This window comes from Melopsittacus undulatus, chromosome 8, assembly GCF_012275295.1.
Source record: "Melopsittacus undulatus isolate bMelUnd1 chromosome 8, bMelUnd1.mat.Z, whole genome shotgun sequence".
NCBI lineage: Eukaryota > Metazoa > Chordata > Aves > Psittaciformes > Psittaculidae > Melopsittacus > Melopsittacus undulatus.
This window is the reverse complement of record NC_047534.1, coordinates 10,735,305-10,761,594: the sequence shown is the minus strand read 5'-3', so window position 1 is coordinate 10,761,594 and position 26,290 is coordinate 10,735,305. Positions and strand designations below refer to the sequence as shown.

Sequence of the window (26,290 nt, the reverse complement as noted above, 5' to 3'; positions counted from 1 at the left end):
AGAGAGTGTGGGGCAGCTGAGGGCAGAAGCCAGGTCAGCAAAGTGAGCCTACAATCACACATCTTGACTACTATCAGGAACAACACACTGAGGGGCTGAAATTGTGTCTTCATTTTATTACATGAAGTCTGTCGGGAATTGGAGTTTTATTTGTTTTTCACTTTTGATGCAAGGAACTGGTTACTTTTCTATGATGTCTACCTGGGTAACCAGAGAAGGAGAGCCAAAACCTCCAACTAGTAAGACAAACTTACTGTCACTGCCTAAAAGATTGTGTTTGGCTCTCCATTTAGCTATTCTTAGTGTAATTACCGACTACTCCGAAATATGTTGTTTTTTTTTTTTTACATCTCTAAAATGACCCTCAAATCAAGTGCAAGTTTCATGCTATGACAGACATAAATCTGAAAACCTGCTCACACCCCCCACCTTTTTGCTGTCCTGTCCTTTTTTTGGCTGGAGGAAGGGCACTCCCTGACACAGAAGTACCCAGAAGAAGCCTAACAGCCATACTTAATTCCATACTTCCACCACTTATTTCCCCCAGTGTGTATGATCCATTTCCTTCAGTCTTGCCTCAAGAAACATTGTTCACTGCTTTCCTCAGAGGGATTAATTACAACTTCCACCACAAACCTGGCAATAACTCGCACTAGGCTGCATCTATTCAATTTCCTTTTACATTTTTGGGTTCAACTACAGCCAGAAGTCATCACAAGTCCTCCAGAGGCCACCTTCTCCTCCTCAAGTCCACCAGCATAACTCTATGCATAATTGCTCTCTAACATAGTTCAGTGGAATTGATCTATGCTGTAAAAGTAGTAGTCATTAAAAGCATTGAGCCAGGTTAGGAAGCAATTATTTGGTCTGATCTGAAGGGCAGGTAACCACTAATGCTGGGCTGGAGACAATGATCAAGAGTTGTGGCAGCTCCTCGCCCAGCTTTGCAGCAACTCAGACACACACCCACTGTGTTCCTTACAACACAAAGTACCACATATAAAGCAGAACAAAAGCTACCCTGCAGAAAGGTACACTAGCTTCTCTTGTGGACATCCATTTAATGTGGATGAGCTAGTGCCCTGCAGATTCAGACTAGTCTGAGTGCAGTCATACCCCAGCACTCAGTCCTGAAAATCTTTAACTTAAAAAATTGTCTATACAAGGGAGCTACAGTGCAATAAATGATGCAGCAGCAGCCATTCTGGAGTACTGGCGTTTGTCATGTCAAGAAACTAAAAGCAGTTAATCTAGAGGAAGAGGTACCCCACTGTGGCCGTCACCTTCCCTTGAGGATTAGCAGCCCTTTTATCAAGACAGGCTTAATCTGGAGGAACTTTGGGCAGTATAAAAAAAATCCCATCACAAACCCTCAAACTCAGCTGTAGGGCAAGAGAGAGCAGAAGTCTCTGGTGATATCCACCTACCTCACAGACAGTGCAATGCCACCTTGTTTCCACATGATGTTTGCACTCATTGCACGTATAGACAAAGCGATCCTGCCCTTGAGTATGTAGTTCTACCAGCATGCAGAGCGTGGACCACTTGGATCGGCGCAGTGAGGAGAACTCCCAGTGCTTATCTCTGGCTAAGGTGAGGAAGGCATCCCGCCCATCCATCAAATCACAGCTAAGTAATGGATCAGGGTCCACAATAGGAGGCAGGGTGTTAATTACAGGCCCAGCATGTAAATGAATCACAAAAAAGACCTGCAGATAAATGGGGGAAAAGAAAAATCAATAAGGTTAGATCATCTTGCATAAAAAAGCTCATGTTCTGCTGCAGTAATGCTATGCTACAAATGTTATCTAATTAACTTAGTTTAGGCTGATCTCTTCCAATGTATTAAGACAAGAAAAGATTCTAGTGCAATCACAAGCTTTACTCCTGATTTTTCAGTTCCGAGTATCATCATGCCTGGATTTACAGGAATAAAATAATCCCTTTATGCAGCATATTTTGACAGTACCTCTTTATGCTTCTCCATAGTGGCATACAGCTTCTGAGACAGATCATTGGACACGTTTGGCATGCTGGGTTTCTTCTTATTAGCTCTGCTGATGCTACTCTTATTCTTGTTGGTTTTTTTGTTGTTCTTTTTCTTGGCATTTTTGCTGTCACCCTGGCTTCCCTGCAATACATGCATAGGAAAGATGTTACACTTAGAGCTCTCTCCCATTCACTGTAGCTGAAAGTAAAACACTTTCACTGTCAGTAATAGAGCCTTGTTCCAGTGCCTGAGAATCAACAATACTGGGTTAAATATATCCTATCTTCCAAGAAAAATAGAAAGCCAAACTGGCAGGCAAATTCAAACACTTTTAAAAAATTGTTTTTTAAAGTATGCATATATGTGAAATAATGCCTACACTTTATTTTTCCCTTCTCAAACACTGTACTTCAACTTCCACTGCTTGCTTTACAAAATCTCATAGATACTTGATGGTAAACCGAGTTACAAATAAAATTAACTTAAATTCCAGAAGTGCAGTATTTTGCTTTGTTGTGCATTTGGGATTTCACATACTTGCTTGAGCTCTCATTTCATGTATGTTTCTTTGTGCTAAACAAATTTAGGGCTAGTACACAGATCAAAACATGCAGGATGTAATACTAACAAAATACAGTATTCTGAAGACTTACAACTACATATGAACTCCAAAAAATGCCCCAAATCCCCAAAACCTTCACTTGTGTCTAAGTTACAACAACACAGACCACAGTGACCATACACTGAATACTAGATGTAAGTAAAGAGTAAAAAATAGCAGATGATACTATTTAGATGACCTGTGGAAACAGAAATAACTTAGACTTCATGTCCTTGAAAAACAAAAACCCAAGGTCTCAGCAGGGAGCTCACCACTCAACAAAAAAATCCTCTCTAACTGCTAGAATATTAAAACAGGCTACTGAAATACTCTGATATATATATATATACATGCAAGAAGGTTTCATGAACACTATGTACAAGCAAACACAGGCTTTATCTGCAAGCACATTTATTCAGAGGACATGAAAATATTCCAACTGAAGCAATTATATATATATATACACTGTTGCCATCCTTCCATTCCATTAATTAAGCTTAGATAGGAATTGCTTGTCCAATCGTGTTTTTGCTGTAACTAATTTTATGAACTTTTTGACAAAACCTGTTTGGAAAGTAGAATTGTACTATTTTATGGGAAACCAGACAGAGCTCTAAGTGATTTGAAGGTATTCAGAAATGAGTTACTGGACATCCCCACCTCTGCTTCTCTGCCACCCAGCTGGAATTAGGGCATGTCCTTCTTTGCCCAAGCATTTTACAGCACCAATAGATTTGAAAGTTTGAACACCAAAAGGGAAAACAGATTGAAACCTAGGTAACAGTATAGGTTTTCTTTCTCCTGCACCTTTAGTGAGTTTATATTTGATCAATTGTACAAAGCTATTCCAACACTAGTAGCATTAAGTGGGAACATAAGGATGTTAACAGCTAAGACTACATCTTCTCACTCTGGGCAGACAACCTGTACCAGTTTCACAGTTAGCTGTGCTGGGCTTTTCATATAATCTTTTTTCCCCCTTTTAGACATAGAGGTTTACACCGGTGTTTTCACTGGAAGGGCATGCTATGATTTATTGAAAGTGATACTGTTAGCAAAAGAGGACTGCAACTTAAAATTCCAAGCCTTCTCTTTCAGTTACTTTTATACTGCTGTGTTTGTTGAAATATTTCAGTATTAATAGTTATATGTAGAAGCAACAAGGTGAGAACTATTAACTTGATGGTTCTATAAAGACCATACCAAAAGCTCTGTTAGCTTTGAAGGAGCCACTAAGGTTTAATGGAAGGAACTTGCTGACCCAATGAAACTGATGGATTAAGGTCTACCACTCCACATCAATCCATGTAATACATACTGTATGCAAATTGCCATGGCTTCTAAGCTGAATGCAGTTTTCCCCCAGTTAAAGCTTTTGGTTCCACCTCAAGCTGCTAGACCTCAGATTTTCCTACTATATTTATTTTCAAAACACCTTGCTGCAAATCACAAGTAAAGAAGTATAAAAGTGCCAAGACATTTTGCTTACAGATACAATCAAGACAGGAATAAAAATGAGCAATGAAATTCTGGCCAGGACCCTGAAAAACTATGTTGTTGAGTTTTTTGTTACGCACAAATTGAGAACACTGGCGAAGGAAAACCGCCACCAAGATCAATGTTTCACATCAATGCAAAGCCTGTAATAAACACTTTGAAGTTTTAACTTCCTATTGTTTTAAATGACTACAAATTGCCTTTGCTTAAAATAAGAGCAAAATTTAATTCAGCCCTGAAAAATAAAGCACCTTTCAAAATGTACATACTAAAGGTGACATGCAAAGGTGTGAACCAGAAGCTCAACCAAATAACTGTAAGCAAATGTACAGTGATGATGCAAGCCAAAAGTAGCTTAGAAGATTTCTCTGAGAACAGAGATGCTGAATTGAAATAACTTCTGATTCTGTTAAAAGTACAGAAATAACAAGTCATCAGTATACTATTACCTAAGAGGAAAATCAGAAATTCAGTTAAAGGGAACCCTTATTTAACAACTGATGCGAATGACCCTCTTTTCTTGTTTCCTGGATGTGAATTCTCTATTAAAGAGTTAATTGCCAGCTTTGTGAGCCAGAAGCAAACATAGCATATAAAGTTAACTCACCTCTGTTGTTTCACTAGCTGCAGTACTTTCTTCCTTTTTCCTTTCTTCCTCTTCCTGCTCTAACTCCTTAATGCTTTCTTCCAGCACATTGGGCCAGAAATCACCTTCAAAATAAGGCAGCTCCTTGGCACTTGTCAGCCTGTCCTCAGTTGCTTGCTTGAAGATGTCCTGTTAAGCATATCACACAATGCCAAAAAAAAATAAATAAATAAAAATTGCTCAGGAGAGAGAGGAGAACCAGCGACCTGATCCAGTGCTCCACTGAACAGCTGTGTCTCAAAGCCCACAGCCCACCCCTAGCAGTCCTGCTTTTCTGGGTGCTGTTTAAAACCTGGCCTGGCAGTATTGATAACAGCCCTCTCCCTGTTTCATCTCAGAAAGTCAGCTGCTGAGGCTCTCCTAGACCCCCATCATGCAATGGGTTCATGTTCCTGACATGATGGGAGAGACTACAATACCCCTGGAAAACCTGACCACCCCCTCCTTCGTAACTATGCCAATTAAAAATGAAGCATACAGTGCCTGGCTTATTCTACATTGAACAAGAGTGGGAACTGTTCTAGTGGCAGCAAGTGTGTCTCATCTAGCCCTTTCTCTTACACATTCAAAAGCACATAGGCACTGCAATGCATGTGGCTGGGCTGTATAGCCTGGTAAGTCTGGAAGAATTGCTGAATGCACGGTACATCTATTACACAGAGGAATCCTGAAGTCTAGTTGTGGTAGGGGGTCCATGTGCAGCCTGTGTCCTTCACTAAGGGCTGGCTGAATCTCTGGGGCCACCTGGACAAAAAAACTGGGGACCACCAAGAGGAACAGATATTCTGAAAAGGAACAGGTACTTTATATAGTTGGTCTGAAGGTGGTTTTTTTAAGGTGTATTGTGTTTAATAAGCACATACAATGCAAGCCAAGTTTCTTCTCTGGATTAATTTAAAGACCACCTTATCAGAGACAAACAGATTTTCTAGTTCTTTGCTACGCTAGATCAGATGACACGGCTTACTATACATTGTTCTACTCCACACACTTAGAAACTGTCACTGGCAATCAAAACGTATTTTTTTTCCAGCAATGTCACTACTATTAAGAAATACTTGTGAATTTTATCACTTAAAGAGTGGCAAATGCTACTTTTGCCATCCTTAACATATTTCCTTGGTTACATGTGCAATATTCTCCAGTTGTGAAAATAACCTTTCATGTGAAGAAGCTGTTTTATAAGCAGTTGATTTTACACTTAGCAGGTCCAGTATTCCACCTGATGATCCTTGATAATCGCCAGAAGCAAACAACTTGTATAAACCTTAACAAGCCAAACAGTTCCTTGCCTAGAAGACTGCAGTGGAAGACAATACACAAAGGAAGGTTCTTGCACAGTTCTCTTAATGCAGAAACCAAACCTAAAGAACTCAGTCTGAAAGTCAGGACCTCCAGAAAATCTAGGAAAACGAAGACCAGCTGGGAATAAAACCCCTTCTACAACACTACCACAGCTTCATGCATTGTGAAACACTATAGTTTCAAATAAAAACACATAAAAATTAATTCAGAAAGTACAGTAGCAAACCTTGTAGTCATGAATGATTCTCTCAGCAAATGCCTTGTCCAACATCTTCTTATACCATTCTTGCAAACGTTTGGGTTTGGGTATTTTCTGATCAGGCGGATGGCAATGAAAAATATAGTCATCTCCTTCACTTGGGGGACAGGCCCAAATATGTCCTGTCACATACCTGCATTTCACACACAAGGAGGAAATCTTAATCATTCTAACAACTTAAAATTAATTCAGACAAACTGAGATACAAATTTGCACCTCCTCCTTTTCCTTTTTCTTTGTAACAAATGCTGATGCAATAACCTCTATTATACAAGAGATGAGAAAAGGCCTGGGATATAATAATGAAACTTAAACATCAAGTGAACCTCTGATAAAAAAACAATATACTGTCAATTAAAGAATCCTAACACCACATTAGTGATAAAATCCAAATTTCTGCAGAGAGAAATATGCCTCTCCACAGTGGCATTTGCTCCACACATCTCAGAGAGGGCAGAAGAGAGACTATCCCAAGTCAAAAGATACTTAGTCTCCTGAATTAAAAAAACAATACTAAGAAAAAGGGTTTCTTTCTTTACAAAGACCTCACTTACCCAAGTTTCTTCACATACTCCAAATATCCAATGAGGATTTCATGATAAACTGCAGTTCGGAGGCAACGGGGGCGGAAGAAATGAATGCTATCTAGATATGATATGTACACACGCCTGTAGGAATGAGAGAAGAATGACAGAAAATCATGTATGGCTGAACATCTGTTTTGTCTGCTGAGAACTGACTTTTACTTTAGGTATGTATCCAGCCAGACTGAACAAATTAATGATATTATTTTAACGCATATTTAGGCATCTTAACATGGTATGAAGAGCTCTCAAAAAGCAAAAGATGGGTAGCATTTTTTCAGACAGCAAGAATACACAGAGAGGCAAAATTAAATACAGAATACAAAGAATTGTAACAACTTTGCTGTGATATTTGTTTTCCCCTCCCAAGTCATCTGCAGTCATACAGGAGGACTTATTCGTGCCACAGAACTGAAACACATCTTCTGTATTTGCCCAGTAAATGTAGCAAGACGTTCTCTGTGCAAGAACCACCAGTACAGAAATGAAAAAGTACCTTGTATTTGGAGGTGGACAATCTGAGCCGTACTCCTGTACGTGCATGCCAAAGAAGCACACATCAACTCCATCTATTTCCTCAAATGCAAACAGAGCTTTGGTACGGTAAGGGAAAGATTCCGACATCTCACCAGAATCCACAAATCTGAAAAACGGTGGTAGGAAGGGGAACAGGAATTAAAAAAACAAAACAAAACAAACAAACCACCACCAACAAAAAGACAATTATTAAACCAGTATCCAACCAGAAAGATGATCGGATACCTTATTTTTAACTTATTAGAAATATTTATGCAAAAGTTAAACATGGTCAGATCAGGGCTGTATAAAACAGGGACCCGTTTTACTATAAAACTCATGACAAGACAGTTTCCATACAGTTACCATACGAATGAACAGGCAAACTTTGAGTGCATGAGCATCCTCAGAAACTGCAAGCCTTGTAACATGGAGCAGAGAAGAAAACCTGATGCATTACATTGAAGTAATGTAATGTAAACACTGTCTTTGTGAATTAAAGCTAAAATACTTTCTAGAATAAACATTTTATGCTTTTCCTTTATGATGAGGCAAATCAGAAGTAACTTCAAAAAGCTAAGTTATTTATAAAAGCACAATAAAAAGAAGGAACAGTAAGGATGAGAATCTCAGCTACTGCTCCAAACTAAACTATGGATTCTGTAATGCTAAACAAACACGGTCAAACTCTCTCTGAAGATTTAGTAATACAAAGTCATTGCATAACCAAAACCAGAATGTCCCTGATGCCCCCCAACAGCTGAAATACAAGTGTCATCTCTTCTCAGTTCATTTGCTGCATACTGCTTTTTTTTACCTTTCATTATCTTATAAATGCCTAAAATTCAAAAACATGCAGAAGGATTAAGGCACAAATATGCACCATTTTGAGATTTTTATGCAGAGAGACATCAAGATAGTAATAAAAAAATCAAGATCATATTTATTGTAATTAATAGAACTAACCTCGATTTCATTCCTGGTTTCACTTCTACTGTCTTATCTGAACTTGCTACCACCCTGACAAAAACCTCTCCAGCTTCAGGATGATTCTGTCGCCGCAAGAATTTGTTTACTCTGTCTTCCAAATGGTTTCCTAAACGCGTAGTCTGTAGCCCTAGAAATGAAGGGAGAAAACATAACAATGGAAACGTTAATGCTGGAGAAATTACTGTTAACTCAGGGTGTTACCATGCTTGTATGCTCTTTCAGGTTGCTTCTCTCCCTTTGTTTTACCTTGGTATGAAAATTTGATGCTTTTATTTATACAGTCAAAATTAAAAAAGCAAACCCATCCATGTTTTTAACCAAGTCGTAAGTGTTCACACCCTATCGTGGAAGCTAAAACCACTATAGTGGGAAAATTACTTTGTAAGTGAACTAACAAAGGCAGCTTTACACCGCATTCTAAATTTGCGGGCTTATTTTATGAACACTGCAAATGTTTTCTCCTAACAAAAACACTATCTGGCTGTTTGACAGAGATTACATCACTTTATAGATCTGGCTCAATGCCACACCTTTTTAGGCAGAGGAAAGCAAATCAACAGAAATGAAAAGCCTTTTGACTTCAATGGAGATTTCATTGCTTTTTCTTTTCAAGAGAGCTTTTAGATTGACCAGTTACAGTAATCTGCACATAAAGCTTACATAGCTCCTGCACAGCGATATAGGTCTTTAAAAGTTCAAGTCCACACATTGTCCAGATCCCCCCTCTTGTTTTTTACATTTACAATTAGTTTTAGTAGGGATAACTGGTTTTGTGGCATTACAGGATGTCACTGATTTCAAATAAATCCACAAATTACAGAAATTAAGTTGAAGATTTTAAATTAAGAAAATAGAACCAGCACGCTGTTCCAACTTAAAGACTTACATTCTCTTACCCTGCTGTACTTATTTTACTAACTAGTATTTCTACTTCATTTTTACGGTCAATCTGCTATCTTTTTCAAAGTGACAGTGCAATGTGCAGATGTTTATTTTACTAAAATGTCTTTAATTTTCAGCTCTCCATTGCTTCATTTTTCAGTTGTTATGTGGCTATTGACACAAGGCTGTTGGTTCTTCCTGACAAAGAGCTTGCATACTGAATGCTGTATACCTATGCTAAAAATTATTTTAGGCTCCAATACCGCATAAAAAAGCCACATATACTCAAAGGAAGACCTCACTTTCTAAGTGATTTATATACTTAAAATTTAATTTTATAATTAGTTTATAGAAGTGGCCAAATGTGGTAACCTTGTTTTACATCTTTTAGTCTATCCCCTTGTCCAATGGGATTCTGTCGCTATGACCAGCACAACATATTCTATGATTCTCAGTATCATTTACTGAGAGCCAGTATTTAAAATTAAATACATGTTAAAGTAATAATTACACTATGCCTTTTACCAATTCCAATACACTGGCCTTTCCCAGTGTTTCCCACCCCAATACAATACATTGGGCTTTCCATATATACTAAAGGGGTCAATTTTAAAGGAAATACAAAGATTTTTAAATAGAAGTCTCAAATACTTTCTGAAGAAATTATTTCATTTTGTTGGTTTCTCAGAAAACAAATCAGAATAAAACAGAAACAGCTCAATTTCAGCTAATGGATTGGTACATTTAGCCATTTTAGTTAACTCTACTGTCTTGTTGTGTGTTCATTTTACCATCTTTTCAATGCTAAGCAGCCAAAGGATATCTGCTACCTTCCTTATGCAGCAATTCATTGAGACTTGAAAAACAAAAAGACCAGATAAGAAGATAAAAAGAAAGAGGCAGCACTGTAACAAAAGGAACTATGGTCACATATCTGGACACATTAGAATGTGCAAATTCTTTCAGAAAGCAACTAGACTTTGGTTCCTGGATACCTCTAACATATGTACTCCCAATAAAAGCACATGTCTCAATGAAAACTGCAGTTCAAACTTGAAAAAAGGCATCCAAACCAGTAACAGCATAGAAGACTTTCAGGCTCGTTAAGTATCAAAGTTTTGCTGCAGTAGCGATGGCCAGACATTTCTTACAGCATGAGTGATTGGAGAGATAAGAAGAAAGTCAAACTTCTGGCTGATTGTGTCTTTTTTTGTTGGGAAACTATTCTGGGTGACTTACTTGTCAAGATACCTTTTGTCTTTGAATGCCTCTGCATTAGCTACTGGTTAAGTAATATTTGTAGATTTTCTTAGTAAGAAACATACTTCAAAAGTTAAGAATTTTCACAGCATAAGCTATCTATATGTTGGTTTATATGTTGTAGTTGGCATGCTATCAGTCAGGTTTATGAAACCTACTTGTGATGTGGTTAAGATAACCAATTTGACTTAATATACATTTGGAATATGAATGTAACCATAATAGCTGAGCAGTTGCTTGCAGATGAGGGATGGGCTATCTTGATTATCAGCAGTTGTGTCAGCATGCTTGAGAGAGGGTAGAAATACTGCTGGTAATTCATTAAGTAAAGTTTGTTATAGGGAGGGAGGCAGAGGGGAAGCACGTTAATGCTTCAAACCTTCATTGCTTATGTTTGTTTTCAGGTCAGTAGTAAGACCAAGGTTTTGACAACAAGAGCAGGCTTCCCTTCCCTGTTCTTATGTTTCCACTAGAGCACTGTTCAAGAAAACTGATCTCAAGAGCCAAGCCCACCAGTGGATTACAGCTGGCAGCAGGACTCAAGGGAAAAAGAAAACAAGAGGAAGGAAACAGAGATCAGTGGAAAGGAAAAAAGCACCATTATTTCCCTGTGCAGATTCCTAAAGAGCAAAACAGTCACCTGGAACTAAATGGCTCCTTACTCAAACTTGAAGCAATGCCACAGAACTGCAGATATACAAGGAATTGCATACTTATTTAAGACAATTTACATTAATATATGCTGTACAGTCAGCATATAACAGAAGAGACATCTATTTAAAACAGTTGCCTAAACCTACATTTTTATTTCATCATTTTATTAATGTTCTCTTACTATCTTAAACGATCTTTAATGAGACTAATTTTAGTCTTCTTAACAATACTATCTTGCATGCGTCAGGTTACTCCAGAGACCATTTTGATTACTGTAACCTAATACGCCTCATGCAGCATTATCATCTCCAAATTATCCCCGTTTGAGTCTCTTATTATGCAATCAACCACACATGAAGTTATCAAGAAGTTCCATTATTAATGCAAAACCATGCTTTTATTACGATTTGGAAGATTCAGGCTTGCAAAATCACAGTACGACAAGGTAATGCTCAGAATTTCCAAGGACCAAAGAATAACAAGGGAGGAATAGAGTGTTCCTGTAAGTTCTAGTTGTTTAAGTGTCTGAATCACCCTCTTGGTTTCTATACTCATGTTACTTTCATTTTCTGTGCACTGACATTGCATTTCCAATGCTAGTTCCTACTCCTTCTCTGCCACATAAGTCTGTAGGAGTAAAAGTTACCAAATTATGTTCCCTGATCTTAAACGCATGTAAAGAATGCCTATGTAAGGATTACAATGGAGACTGAGGCAATCTGACCTGGCATCTTTTGGTATGCTCTTTAGTGCATGTTTCAATAATATTATGATAATGGTTACTTCCAAGAAAATGTAGACACAAAGTACAATTGGTTACTTCTTCTAGTGGACAGTTCCACTCTACAAGTAAAAGCTCTTCAAGTACATTAGTACTTGACATCACCACAGTACACCTAAAATACAGCATAACTTGTTACTACGTGTTATTTGAAGGGCACAAAGGTTACACTAATTTACTACATTTTCAACACTACATGGAAAGATGTATAAAGAAAGTGCATACAGCCTTATGTTTCTCTTGTTCTGTTTTCCCCTAACTTTTTTGAATCTCAGAAGAAAACAGACACCAAATACCTCAAGCAGCATTAAAACTTACCACAAACACATAAAGAGCAGGTCTTTAAAACGTTGATTAAAATTCTGACAGCTACTAAAGCCTTGGGCTACACTATTCCCCATCTGAAAACATTCCTGTACTGTTCATAGTGCCAACAGAAGGTCTCAATCAAAAAGCTATTAGGGGTAGCAAGGAGAAAATGAAAGCTTAAGATAAAAATAGAAATACCAAACTCACTTTTAGCACTGAATTTGTTTTCTTTGCGTGTTCTACCAGTTTTCTTCAAACAATTATCACAGACAAACCTATTGAGGAAAAAAAATATTTTTTTTTACCAAAAACCTTAGTATACAACCAGTTACTGGCCAGCTTAAACCCAATGTTTGAACCCATCTCTCTCAAGGGATTTCAAGCCCTTATGTGCTGGTTTAATTCTGCCAAGCAGTTACACCTGCATTTGTGTTCTGCTCTATAGAAACTTACCTCCAACTACCTTCCATTATTTAGTAGTTTAGAAAGAAATCACAGAAACCTGCATCTATGAACAAGTTGGTTTCACGCAATTTTTATCTGCGTATACTGAAATGAGACTCCAACCATCAAAAAATGTATTTAGAAACACTGTCCTTTTGTACTCAGCTCTTAGAAGGCAGTGACTGCACATGAAAGAGCAAAGGCAGAAAGTCTTGATTATATAAATGACACTATTATACAAAGGGTAAAAAACACTAACAAACATCTTACCCTGAAGGCCAAATAATATCATAATGTAATACACAAATCTGGTGCATCTTCCGACCACACTCTTTGCAGTCAACAAACCTGAGAAGAAAAACAGCAATCACTTCTGTTGTTAGGCAAGTGATTTTCCAGAATTCACCAAGAAAGAAGACTTTTCAACCTTTTGCTAAGAACTGAATCAACTTCAGCAGGCCCCACTTATGTGTCAGTTTAAAAAAACAACCACATGCTGACTAAACTTTCAACTTACTGTAGATGTAAAAACTAGTCATCACAGTGAATCACTCTGCCAAGAGAACATGTATTAGCTTGTCCTTGCCTGCATGGGTCTGCTGTAGTTCTGTTGTTGTTTTGTTTTATTTTGTTGGGTTTTTTTTTTCTGTCTGTTTCTTTGGTTTTGTTTGTTTTGTTTTTTTTTTTTTAATAGCATGTCAAAATTCCTTTTTTGGATGGGAAAAATGTTAGAGCTTTTCCAAGTCAAGACTGCAACACCAGTGATAAAGACAAGTGCATCAGGGTCTATCTCTGCAGTCTCCCTTTAAAGGTCTATGGAAAGAATTCTATTTAGTATTTGCAAGGATGAGAAAAATAATCAAAATGTATTCTGTATCACACTGCCAGGGAACAAGGTAGTAGCAAGGTAAGATGTTGTTTCAGCTAGTTAAGGACAGTAGGAAAAGTAGCACAGTGCTGCTGAAGGAATGTTCAACTTGGCTTTTACCAGACCTCCTGAAGGCAACAAGCACAAGGGAGGAGGATGGCTCTTTCAATGGGTTAAGCTTCTCTTCACTCAAGTGAAGAGAAAAATGTGTTTTAGAAGTCTAGCTAAACAGAAGAGGAAAATGCTGAACTCCCCCATGTCCTCAGGGTTTGGTGTGTAACGCTCTATATGACAGAGTGCCATTTTCAGATAGTTGTGCAGTACTTTGCAGAACACCCTTTAGGAATTACCCAGATAAACAGAACTAGAAACTGCCATTAAAGCAGGCTCATGTTTTCCCCTTGAATATCAGCACTAGACATCACATGTGTATGATATTCTGTGAAGTCCAGAGAGAGATTCGGCAGCATGTTCGGGTAGAGATGGGGGCAAAATTAAGGCTTTTTTATTTTGACTATTTTGATTTCTGAAGTGCTGGCTAAAGGACAAGTAAAAGTGGTGAGATTAACTTAAGAGAAACTATGGCCTGGTACTTACGGCTCTGGATCTAGTGTATCATTTTTCTTCTTTTCAAACTGATCCTTAGAGATGGTTCTGGAGACAAAGAGTTAATATGAAAATTCAGTAGTACCTTTATATCAGAGGCCAAGACAATATCATGCTTTTCTGAACTGCAGCAAATGAGCAGATCTTAAGTCTGAAGAAAGTATATAATTTATTTTCTATTCAGAGAAAGCAATTCAGTTCATTGTAAGCTCCAGAAAGTAATTTTCCCATTTCACTTTTGGTTTAAATTAAAAGCAAAATAAGATACCCAAGTATACACATAAATTTAAGATCATAAAGAACAGGGGAAGCTATTGTCAGTAAAATAGCCACTTTTCAAAACAGCTTGTATTCCTCAAATCTTAAGAGCTTTGGTCAGGTTAAAGACAAGCCTTTGGTTTCATGAACAAAAGCTGTATTTTAAAAGGTGAGACATCAGTATTAGCTAAAGTCTTTAATTTGAAAAGGTAATGGATTAGTGACATTTATTTCCATACCTTCCATTCCCCCTGCTCCAACCACATTATCTAGCATCTGCTACCCCTGCAATCAGTCTAAGGGCAACACTTGAGTAGCACAACGGGACACAAGCAACACTGTTTGGCAAAAACCCCCTATTAGTAAGAAAGTAGACTTTTCCTCAGGAACACCACCACTGGCCATGGTGTTTTACTATCATATCAGGACTAGGTATCACCCCTCCTATTTAAAAATATGGCATGCAGAAGAAAGGAAGCAACTTACGTTTGAGGCTGGGAAGGGTCATCACCCAGGGTGACATTCTCCCCCTGAATTTCAGTGAAACACTTCTCACAGAAGTGATACCTGTCAGCAAGAAGGCCATATTTGGGTGAACTGGTCCAGCACAACATACAGCCACCCAAGCACGGAGCCACCAACCAGAGCAGGGCAGATCACCACGACGAAAGGGGGGGCGTTGTTGGTTGATTGATGGGTCAGTGTGGACAATGAGAAGGAACAGAGGGAAGGGGAGGGCAGGATTAGAGAACAGGGGAGGGAACAAACAGCACAGACGTAAGAGGTAAGACGCAAACACCAAGACAACACAGAGCAGAAAGCCAAGGCAAAGCACAGATTAGCATTCGGTCTCATTTTAGACATCACTAACAAGTCGTCGGGTGTCAGATCCAAAATTTGGGGAGGATTAATAAAGTAGCTATCAAGTGCTACATTTGTATAGACTTCAAATTTAAGAATTTGGATTTGATTTGCATTACTTAGGAAAAAATACTCTTTGATTCCAGGCTTGTGAGTGAACAAGTTTCCTTTGGGTAAAAACAAAGCCTGTCAAAAAGCTTTAAGAACACATTTATTACAGATTTAAGTGATCAGAAAATATGCTGAAAGCATTTACTGATTGTCAGTAAAAATTGTAAAAGCAGAAAAAAGTCTATAAAATATTAAATTAAAAAGTTATTTGACTATAAGATTAAATGTGACCAATTGCTCAGCTAATATTCTTTAATATAAATGAAACCAAATCCATACTCTAGACAAACATTTAACAGAAATGCAACTGTGGGTCAGAGTTTCCAGCCATTTATCTATATAGGTATAATATATGTATATATGTGAACAACATTAAATATTGTACATACATACATTTATCAGGGTACATTAAAGATGTGGAATTAAGTTTTACAAATTGAATGAGGCTAGGTACAATTTTTGGTCACCAGATCAAGAGCCAATCCAAGTTATACTCAGCAAAACCAATGCTGCAGTTTTAACAAACCAAGCTGAGTAAACTGGAATACAACTCTATGAAAATACAATCTGCATTTTAAAAAAAGAAATAAAATCAAAGTTACATGGATTTTGGTGGGGGTGTTGGGTTTGTTTCAGATGAACTGGAACCAAAGTTGTCAGGGTCATTAAAAATAAAACAAAGGAGGCTAAACGTTTGGAAAGGATATGAATTCACACATGAACAAAGGTAACAAAGAGAGGCTAGAGCTGTAAAATGCGGGAAGGCCACAAAGGATCGCCAAAATAAAAGCTTTATGGAGGATCAAGAGTGAGAGAGTATAAGCAGCAACGGCAGCACAGTAAAACGCAGTTTTAGTACTCAAACGCTAGAACTTTAAAAATGGTAAGTGTAAAAAGCATCAAACAAGACTCAATGTCACAATGAACCAACAACTTAAGGGATGGTAATTAATAAAAAAGGCGGCCTGCCCCTTCAAACACATACTCATATGGTTAAACTACTGGAATCCAGATGACAGAACTCCAAGACTGTGCTTTACTGGAGGCACAGAAGCCATTTACAGTCACTTATTGAGATGTATGGAACTGCCTCCTGGGACACACACGTCACCACTACGCATTTCTAAACCCTTGTGAGACACAGTGCAGCAAGTGGAAGCGGGTCCTCCAGCAGCGCCTGATGCATTAGGGAAAGACACTCCACAGAGCAATCTGTGTCCTCCCTAGGCTGGAGCCAGGTCTGTGTTACCACAGCATAATTTACAAGAGCCTGAAAACTTCTGCAAACTCTGCCAGCTGGCTCAGGCTCGAAGAGCTATTCTGCTAGCCAAGAAGCACTTAAATGCAGCAGCACACTGAACGCTCCCTCTACTGTGGGACTGCTACAAAGAGGAAAAAAAGGTGTATTTTATTCTAGTTAATACAGCTCATACTGACATATCCATGTAGGCATACTATCAGAAGGGCAGCTGCAACTTTGACAGCAAACACCTGAGCTAAAGTGCTCTGCTTCCTGCCCAGAGAGCTGCTTGCCACCTGCCAGAAATTAAATTGCAAGTGACTTCTGGGTCAGCTTGACCATCACCATCCCAGGGAAAACCAAGCATTTTGGAGCTGATAGTAGTGCAATAGAACAAGGCAAGGAAGAAAATAAAGTATTCCAATAATTTGTAATAATTTATAGTGATAAATAGAATCATAGAATAGTTAGGATTGGAAAGGACCTCAAGATCATCTAGTTCCAACCCCCCTGCCATGGGCAGGGAGACCTCACACTAAACCATATCACTCAAGGCTTCGTCCAACCTGGCCTTGAACACTGCCAGGGATGGAGCATTCACAGCCTCCCTGGGCAACCCATTCCAGTACCTCACCACCCTCACAGTAAACAATTTCTTCCTTATATCCAGTCTAAACCTCTGCTGTTTAAGTTTCAACCCACCACCCCTTGTCCTATCACTACAGTCCCTAATGAATAGTCCCTCCCCAGCATCCCTGTAGGCCCCCTTCAGATACTGGAAGGCTGCTATAAGGTGAGGTCTCCAGGCAGCCTTCTCTTCTCCAGACTGAACAGCCCCAACTTTCTCAGCCTGTCTTCATACAGCAGGTGCTCCAGTCCCCTGATCATCCTTGTGGCCCTCCTCTGGACTTGTTCTAACAGTTCCATGTCCTTTTTATGTTGAGGACACCAGAACTGCACACAATACTCCAAGTGAGGTCTCACGAGAGCAGAGTAGAGGGGCAGGATCACCTCCTTCGACCTGCTGGTCACGCTCCTTTTGATGCAGCCCAGGATATGGTTGGCTTTCTGGGCTGTGAGTGCACACTGCTGGCTCATGTTCATTTTCTCATTAACTAACACCCCCAAGTCCTTCTCCACAGGACTACCATGAATTTCCTTTTTGCCCAACCTGTAGCTGTGCCTGGGATTGCTCCCACCCAGGTGTAGGACCTTGACTTAGCATGGTTAAACTTCATGAGGTTGGCATCAGCCCACCTCACAAGTGTGTCAAGGTCCCTCTGAATGGCATTCCTTCCCTCCAGCTTATCAACAGAACCACACAGCTTGGTGTCATCAGCAAACTTGCTGAGGGGGCACTCAATTCCATTGTCCATGTCAGTGACAAAGGTATTAAAGAAGACCAGTCCCAACACTGATCTCTGAGGGACACCACTCGTTACTGATCTCCAACCGGACATTGAACCATTGACCACAATTCTTTGAGTGCGGACATCCAGCCAGTTCTTTATCCACTGAGTGGTCCACCTATCAAATTGACGACACTCCAATTTAGAGACAAGGATGTGTGTGGGACAGTGTCGAACGCTTTGCACAAGTCCAGGTAGATGACGTCAACTGCTCCACCCCTGTCCATCATTTTTGTAGCCCTGTCATAGAAGGCCACCAAATTGGTCAGGAAGGATTTCCCCTTAGTGAAGCCATGCTGGCTGTCACCAAGCACCTTGTTGTTTTTCATGTGCCCTGGCATGCCTTCCAGGAGAATCTGCTCCAAGATTTTGCCAGGCACAGAGGTGAGACTGACTGGGCTGTAATTCCCTGGGTCATCCATTTTCCCCTTCTTGAAAATGGGGGTTTTATTTCCCTTTCTCCAGTCATCAGGAACTTCACCTGACTGTAACGATTTTTCAAATATGATGGCCAGTGGCTTTGCAACTTCGTTCGCCAGTTCCTTCACGACCTGCGGATGGATTTCATCAGGTCCCATGGACTTGTGTACATTCAGGTTCTTAAGATGGTCTCGAACCAGATCCTCTCCTACAGTGGGCCCAAGGTCTAGGTTTTCACAGTCCCTGCGTTCACCTTCCAAGACTCGGGTGCCGCGGTCAGAGCCTTTGCCAGTGAAGACCAAGGCAAAGAAGCTATTCAGAACCTCAGCCTTCTCCAAGTTCTGTGTAGCCAGTTCACCCAAAAGTTTCCAGAGGGGGCCTACATTGTCCTTAGTCTGTTTTTTTGCCGCTACATACCTATAAAATCCCTTCCTATTATCTTTAACATCCCTTGCCAAGTTTAGCTCCAATTGGGCCTTAGCTTTCCTAACTTGGTCCCTAACTACCCTGACAACATCCCTGTATTCATCCCAGGCCACCTGTCCTTGTTTCCACCTTTTATAAGCCTCTTTTTTCCTGTGAATTTTTCTCAGCAGCTCCTTATCCATCCAAGGAGGTCTCCTGGCTCTCCTGCTGCACTTCCTTCTAGTTGGGATGCAACACTCCTGAGCTTGCAGCAGGTGATCTTTGAATGTTAACCAAGAGTCCTGGGCCCCCTTGCCCTCTAGGGCTATATCCCATGGAACCTTGCTAAGCAGGTTCCTGAAGAGCCCAAAGTCTGCTCTCTTGAAGTCCAGGGCAGTGAGCTTACTGCACGCTCTTCTCACTGTCCTGAGGACCTCAAATTCGACCATCTCGTGATCACTGCATCCAAGACTTCCCTGGAGAGTCACATTTCCAATGAGCCCTTCCCTGTTGGTGAGCACAAGGTCAAGCAGGGCACCTCTCCTCTTCGGCTCCTTTGTTGCTTGCAGAAGGAAGTTGTCTTCCACACAAGCGAGAAACCTCCTGGATTGCTTGTGCCAGGCCGTGCTGTAGCTCCAACAGATGTCAGGGTGGTTGAAGTCCCCCATGAGAACAAGGGCCTGCGAGTGTGAGGCTTTTCCTATTTGTCTGTAGAGTTCTTCATCCACAGGTTCCTCTTGATCACATATCATGGTTGTTACAGACCAGTATTACAAGATAATTTCAGGACTGGATATTGACACTGCAAATCTCATTTACACTAGTTTCACTTACTTCGTACCCCTAAATGGATACAGTATTGTTTGAGAGTTAAAAAACCCACCCCAAACCCTAAACATTACAAGTTCAGTGTGTAAAAGAATATAAAATTTTATGTCCTTTATTTTCTATAATATGCCTCTTTAAATTTTTCTTCAATTAAAAAGCTAATTATTTTCCTTACTAACAGGTTGCTCCTTTTAAGAGTCAGATTGGGAAGGACTGAAACACAGAAGGAACCTCCCAAACACCAGAAAAAATCCATGGTAAAGGCTCCTGTTAATAGTTAATACTTTCCTACATTTAAACAATCCCAAGAAAAGGTTAATTCTAATCCATTTTCAGAATAATTTATGGGCTTTCAAAGCACTCATGAAACTGAGCAATGAGGTTGCCTTCGATACTGGATTTAAGTTACATTGCAGAACTCCAACTAGCTTCACCAGCACAGGTATTCTGCCCTCTGCTCATGCTGCAGCAAGCTCAGTCTTGCGGGGATGAGGCCTTTGGTTTCACAGTGTGTTAAGCACGTGCTCCAGATCCACAGGGGATATCACAGGATTCTAGATCCTGCAGAACCAAAGCCTTAGCACTAGCAAGAATCAAGCCTTAACGCATGATACTAAAATGAGGAAATAAAAATTGAAATACAGTGAAAATGAGTCACCTAAAGATCATGAACATTTGTCCATAAAATAACCAAGGTGAAACAATAGCTGTAACTTATTATGAATATGGACTCTAAGAAAGGGAGGCTTGCTTGTAAATCACTGACTTTTGCATGTCACTGGAAATACTCAGCAAACCCCAAAGCATACAGTATTCTAGTTATACGTGTCACAGAAAATCCGAAGAATGTACTTACTGCATCACATCAAAAATGAAAAACTTTTCAAATGCAGACTGTTCAGATGAGTCATTCCCTTTTATCAAAGAGTAACAGTATGGTTCCATACCAAAGGCCAGAAAATGCTCAATCTCTCTATTAACAGGTGAATTTCCAGATGTAATTAAGTGCATTCAATGGAAATTCTAAATAAGTAATTGGATGTTAGTACTGATATAAAAAAACAGTGTTCTCAAATGGATAGTCACATATGAAGTGTATTTTCTGAACACTTAACCTAAGCTTCTGCTTTCCTATGGAAGCCCAACAGTTCTCTACAAAAAAAATAACTCTTAATTACTGAACTGTAGTGCCAGAGTTCATTTATTCTGTGGTGCCTATTAGTTGTAATTTAGGTTATGTGATACACTGAACTTGAAGAACACCCCATTTTGTCTGTTCTGCAAATGGAAAAAGTCAAACACATCTGACCAGTTAAAGACCTGTTGGAACAACAGAATGTGTTTTTCACTAATATTTGGTTATAAAAAAACTAAGATCTGAAGATCACTATCACAGGAAACAGTTACTTTGACTGTTTTAGAGCAATATATCTGATGAATAAGGGCTTTCTATGATCTGACAGTCCAAATGCACATTTAAAAATATGGTGATTGAGCTTTAGAAATATTTTCCCAAAAAAAACCCAAACCAAAAACCCCATTTATCAGTTGATTTAGTTGGCCCAAAATAAAAAACCTCATACTACCCCAAGCCAAACCCACCCCAAACCCCAAACTCAACCCTTCCTCACAACATCTGGATCAACAGAAATCTACACCTACTTCTGTTCTGCTGCTGGCCTACTGACACTTAAGACAAATCACCTCCTTTTTTTTACTACCCTTTTAGGCTAAACTCAATGTAAATGGGCTATCACATTTATAACAGGCAGGAAATATTGCACTGCTGATTCTAGAGGAGCCCACTGCCCCATCAAGCCTGTACTTGCTAGCAACCAACACTGCCTTCCACTCAGTAATCCATATGATTAAACACTGACTTAAACAGGAAAAATATAACAGAAAAAACCTTAAATTAAAAATGATTCCTTCAATTATTCTTGAAGCTGCTTTTCAAATACAGCACTACCTGGACATATAACATAGAAAGTATCTGAAATTTTACCACTTAAAAGCTGGTATTTAAGGGTTATTTTCCCCCCACTTCCAGTATTGAGTGCTCTTTAAATGCATTTTAATTGCTTTATTTCTGCCCAGACTATTTTCAGAGTTCACAGTGGCTGTATAAAACCTTTTATGAGATCTCATGAATTTACATTCCTCCATGTCAGTAGCATCTGCCTCACAAAGGCCACCTAAAACCCAGCATACAATTTAAGACGACATGCCTTCATCTCCCACACTGTGCTGCTTCAGCTAGGTCGTACACAACAGTCTTGCACTATCTTACAGCATGTTTGGTGATGTAGGGATTCCCCTTAGAGAGAATAAATGCAAGCACTGACTGTCCAAATCAATTCCTTAACTTCAGTTAGACAACAGCCTGACGTGCACCTTTAAGCTGGCAAAACATATAGCCTGCCAAGCCTATGGAAAGTAATTCATAACTTTGTTTTAAACAGGGAAAAGGAAGTCTGAGTGTCAGTCTATTTATGGTTTGCATTTGGGGAGGGGAAACATTATCTAGGAAACCAAAACCAAAGCCAAGTTCTAAGTTTATTTTGTTATTACAGCACTGTTGATTTAAGCACTAAGTGGAAATTTAGTTTTATTATGTATAATTGTTTAAAAATCATACAAATACCAAATCCTAATACCAATTACGAAATAAGAGACAATTGTCACAGCTTCTCAGGAGTCTCTGGGTAGTTTTCAATGCTAATTCAAAGCTAACTTATATAGAATTAAGTACTAGCTAGCAATAGAGAATGTAAGTCTTGCAATCAATCACTATATCCCTTACTCTGCAAATTCTGACACTAATTCTGACAAGCATAAACCTGTGTACTTTTTTACATTTCTCCCAGAACAAGGTAACATGTGCCTTTGTGCAATTCCGGCCTTTTTCCTTCAGCACCCTGCTACTCATTTTGTGGGAAATATGACAAATTCACTTCCACTTACATGATGTATGGTGCATCCTAAATAAAAGCAAGTACTTAGGAACAGTGAGCATCAAACTGCAGTACAGGAAACTAAGGGGTCACTTGCAAAAGGACAGCATGCAAAGTTATGTAAGGAACTTTTTCTTGACTGAGCTGACAAAGGAAAGAAAGTTAATAATCCTTCTCCTCTGTATGTGCAGAGAACTCAAAGGATCTCATTTCCTGAATAAGGGGGGGGGGAATAAAACCATCATGGACTTACCTATTTTGGTAACTGTAATAGGCAGCATCACGAGGAATAGTACACAGCTGCTTGCCATAGCAGCACAACGTCTGTGGAGAAAACTCATACTGCAAAACAACAGTGAGAAAAGAAGCTTTAAAATGTAATCAAGTATCTATTAGACAAACCTGATGCTTACAGGCATCATAACATATTATGTTTATCAAGCTCTTTCACACTATTGCAAATGTATCAGCACAGCTTTCTTAATTACAATTATTAACTAAGTTAAAGAGATGACCCTCTAATCACCTACTTCATTGCAACAGACATAGGAAACAAGCAAAGCATTTTAATGTCGTCAATGACCAAAAAAGGTGTTCTCCAAGGGAGAAAATTACAACAATAACAATAGCAGCAAGAAGGATGCTACCTTTTTTAGCTTTTAGCTTATTTATAATAAAGCCAAACTTCTAGCAAACCTTTCACTACTGCAATTTTTTTTTAAGAGTCTGCAAAGCTCATGTTTTATCTGATTAATCAAGCCAAGTTCTTTGGAAGGATACAACTCCATCCATGGAATACATACCTTGCGCCCACAACAGTAGCCAAGTGATTGCATTACAGGATCAATTTCTTGTTCAAACACCTCTGCGAGCTTAGTGCAAAACTTGTAGACCCTGGAAGTCTTGCGATTGTAGAGCCAGGCATTGTTAAACATCAGCCAAACATCGTCCACATACTGCCAGGGCTCTTGGTACTGCCCAGTATCCAATTTACGTTTAATGGTTGAAAGATCCATAGGATTCTTCACAATGTCGAAGTAGTCCTTCAAACACACACAAAGCCCCTTATTTTTAAGATGTCAACTATTCACAGTATGTTGAACAGAAAAGAGAAAACGTTTATATGAGCAAAGACAAAACACACAAACACTTTATGTTTTTTTTAATGCCAACTCACCGGAATCCCTAAAAGCTGGGGATCCACAGGCTGTCGAAAAGGTAGAGACTCTGGATCCTGCCGGTACAAAGCTTCAAGGGTAGGCATGAGAGCCTGTCGCAGCTCCTCAGGTTTGAAAACTGTTAATGAAAGTCAGAAAGGTTAGAAAATTTCCTTCTGTGTTTCTTAACCTCTTGATTCCCCTAAAAAAGAACTATGTTAGCATAAAAATCTTTAAAGGGATTTCCTGATCTACATAGCTGATTAGAGGTAAAACTTACAATCAAGAGGCTACTGCACAGCTTTTGTTTACTCAAATCACAGTAGGTGACATTCCCATAATAAGTAGGCAGGAACAACTGTAGTTGATAGTGATATATATTTTAGCACATAAAAAGAAGTACTTCTCCAGAGCAAAATTAATTCAATTGCTTTAATGTGGATGAACCTTAGCTCTCCAGAAAAGAGATGAAGCATATTTCCCTCTCCCTATTTTCTAACCTTGTTTGCTGTTTCCTAGGCAAGACACTTCTTGCAGAACACCACAGTGGACAAGGCCAAAGAAGAGCCAACTCTACAAAGAGTAACCAGATGTCTTGATAGTTGGCATAGGGATTTCCTGGCCATAGTATACAAACGCTCCTGAACTGATGCACTGTTAATTGATTTTTAAAGTGTTAATACTTTCAGATTTATATGCATCATTACAACCACTTGGCAACAGTGGCATGGCAACAGCCGCATTTCTTTCAATAGTCAATGACAAGGACAAGAAAGGCAATGCATTTTCTGAAAAATAATGATAACTTGGAGAGCTCTTTGAACATCTCAGCGGTGTAATTACATTTATTTCCTTAGGAACAAAGTCTTAAAATAGGAAAGAATGCCTATTATTGAGAATAAAAAAAAAAGAGAAAGACAAATAAGGGAAGCAAGATGGCATCTAATATTTATCTACCTGGCTGAAATAAGAATGATACCAGGAAAAGGGCGCAATTAGGAGTTCTGTCAAAGCATTTAAATCAACAGGGCTACAGTGACCCCTTCAAAGCTGATCATAGCTTCTTTCACTCAACTGCTATTTTCGCAAGATATAAATTGCTTTTTGTGACTTCAGGTTAAAAAAAAAACCTATGATTTTAAAAAAGTTCCCCCCCCCCGATTTTCATTTGGGAGGTATTTCTGAGAGAAGTCTGTTCATGTCAGCCGCACTCATCGAAATCACACACAAAATAAAGCAAGACAAGAAATTAAGTTGACACTACATGGAAGAAGTTTTGAAGTGTTACGTTCTCAATTTTTATAGCCATTTGTAAATGCTGCAGTTCTTGGAAACTGTTAGCCAGGATGAAAAGTGTACAACCATTTGAGTGCACTGCCTTGAGAGAGAGGAATGATTGCTGCTCACATACACAACAGGCAAGATACCACCCAAATTACGGCAAAAGACTAAGCAAGCTGCCAGAAGGGCTTTTGCAAGGGCCTGTCTTAGAGTTATATCAAGACCTTATGCTGCTACTATCGAACTCAGACTCAGCAGATTAAAAATGAGATGAGCTAAGAACAACAATGAATGCAACCTGATGATCATCTCAGCTGTTGTCCCAATCTCAGTCCCCATAAAATGGCATTTCTTTTCCAGATTGATCAATACCATGTATGGTGGCACCTTTCTAGGAGGGGAACCCTATCATCTGCTCTCAAAGTTTTATGAACAACTACTAAGTCATTGTATTGAGACAATTCTTGAGAAGGAAAAATTCCTTGAGAAGGAATTCTTGAGAAGGAAATATTAAATTCTATTCATGAGAAGTATTATTCTCTATTGCTTTTGGAACCATCCTGTTCTGACTCAAGCAGTTCATAATCTGATAATCTGAATTAGTTAATAAAATTTAAAGGTCAAAAGCACCTTTTAATAATCTATTCTGGCCAATTACTTGACATTTCTTTGAGAATTTTCCCCACACCGATCCCTGGAACAGCATACCACTAAGCTAGACTATCTTTCAATTAAATGCAATCTTAATTTAAATCCATACTACAGAGACTCAGCACAACTTTTGCCAAGTTCCTTGAATTCCAATTATCTTTCCTGATAAAATTTAAAAGCTACTTTCATTTTAGAAGTTTGAAAAAATAGAAATAAAAACCCAGTTATTATTTTGATTTATGACTTGACCTAAAAAAGTGAAGAAAAGCGGTCTTTGTCTTTAGCAGCAAAAAAGCTGCTCTGCCTTTAAGAATACGACTAGTAACAGAATGTTTTCTTATAGGATCTCCTTCTACACAGATTTTACACGAAAGTTTCTGTTTTCCCCTCTATCCTTTTCCAAAGTTAAATGCTCCTGGTTCTCATCTGGTAGCTGGATAGTCTTTGTAAGGAGCTGGCATCCATTTACTCATTTTTGTCTTGGATGTGTGGGTGGAAAAAAGAAAATGGGATCTTTGCCTGA

General features: G+C 39.0%; 1 protein-coding gene across 4 annotated transcripts in view; it reads right to left on the bottom strand.

Annotated features, from left to right (window-relative positions):
• CREBBP (CREB binding protein) overlaps window positions 1–26,290 on the bottom strand; it is a 99,241-nt gene that overhangs the window by 4,675 nt on the left and 68,276 nt on the right. For all 4 annotated transcript variants that reach the window (XM_031052057.2, XM_031052059.2, XM_005152485.3 and 1 more), the window contains 14 exons: window positions 23,856–23,974; window positions 23,482–23,721; window positions 22,932–23,020; window positions 14,937–15,017; window positions 14,184–14,240; window positions 12,989–13,066; window positions 12,482–12,549; window positions 8,365–8,515; window positions 7,379–7,525; window positions 6,853–6,966; window positions 6,266–6,431; window positions 4,696–4,863; window positions 1,970–2,131; window positions 1,428–1,709 (listed from right to left, as the gene is read on the bottom strand). In XM_031052057.2, coding sequence (XP_030907917.1) covers window positions 1,428–1,709; window positions 1,970–2,131; window positions 4,696–4,863; window positions 6,266–6,431; window positions 6,853–6,966; window positions 7,379–7,525; window positions 8,365–8,515; window positions 12,482–12,549; window positions 12,989–13,066; window positions 14,184–14,240; window positions 14,937–15,017; window positions 22,932–23,020; window positions 23,482–23,721; window positions 23,856–23,974 — 1,922 coding nt within the window. The remainder of the gene's footprint in view (window positions 1–1,427; window positions 1,710–1,969; window positions 2,132–4,695; window positions 4,864–6,265; window positions 6,432–6,852; window positions 6,967–7,378; window positions 7,526–8,364; window positions 8,516–12,481; window positions 12,550–12,988; window positions 13,067–14,183; window positions 14,241–14,936; window positions 15,018–22,931; window positions 23,021–23,481; window positions 23,722–23,855; window positions 23,975–26,290) is intronic.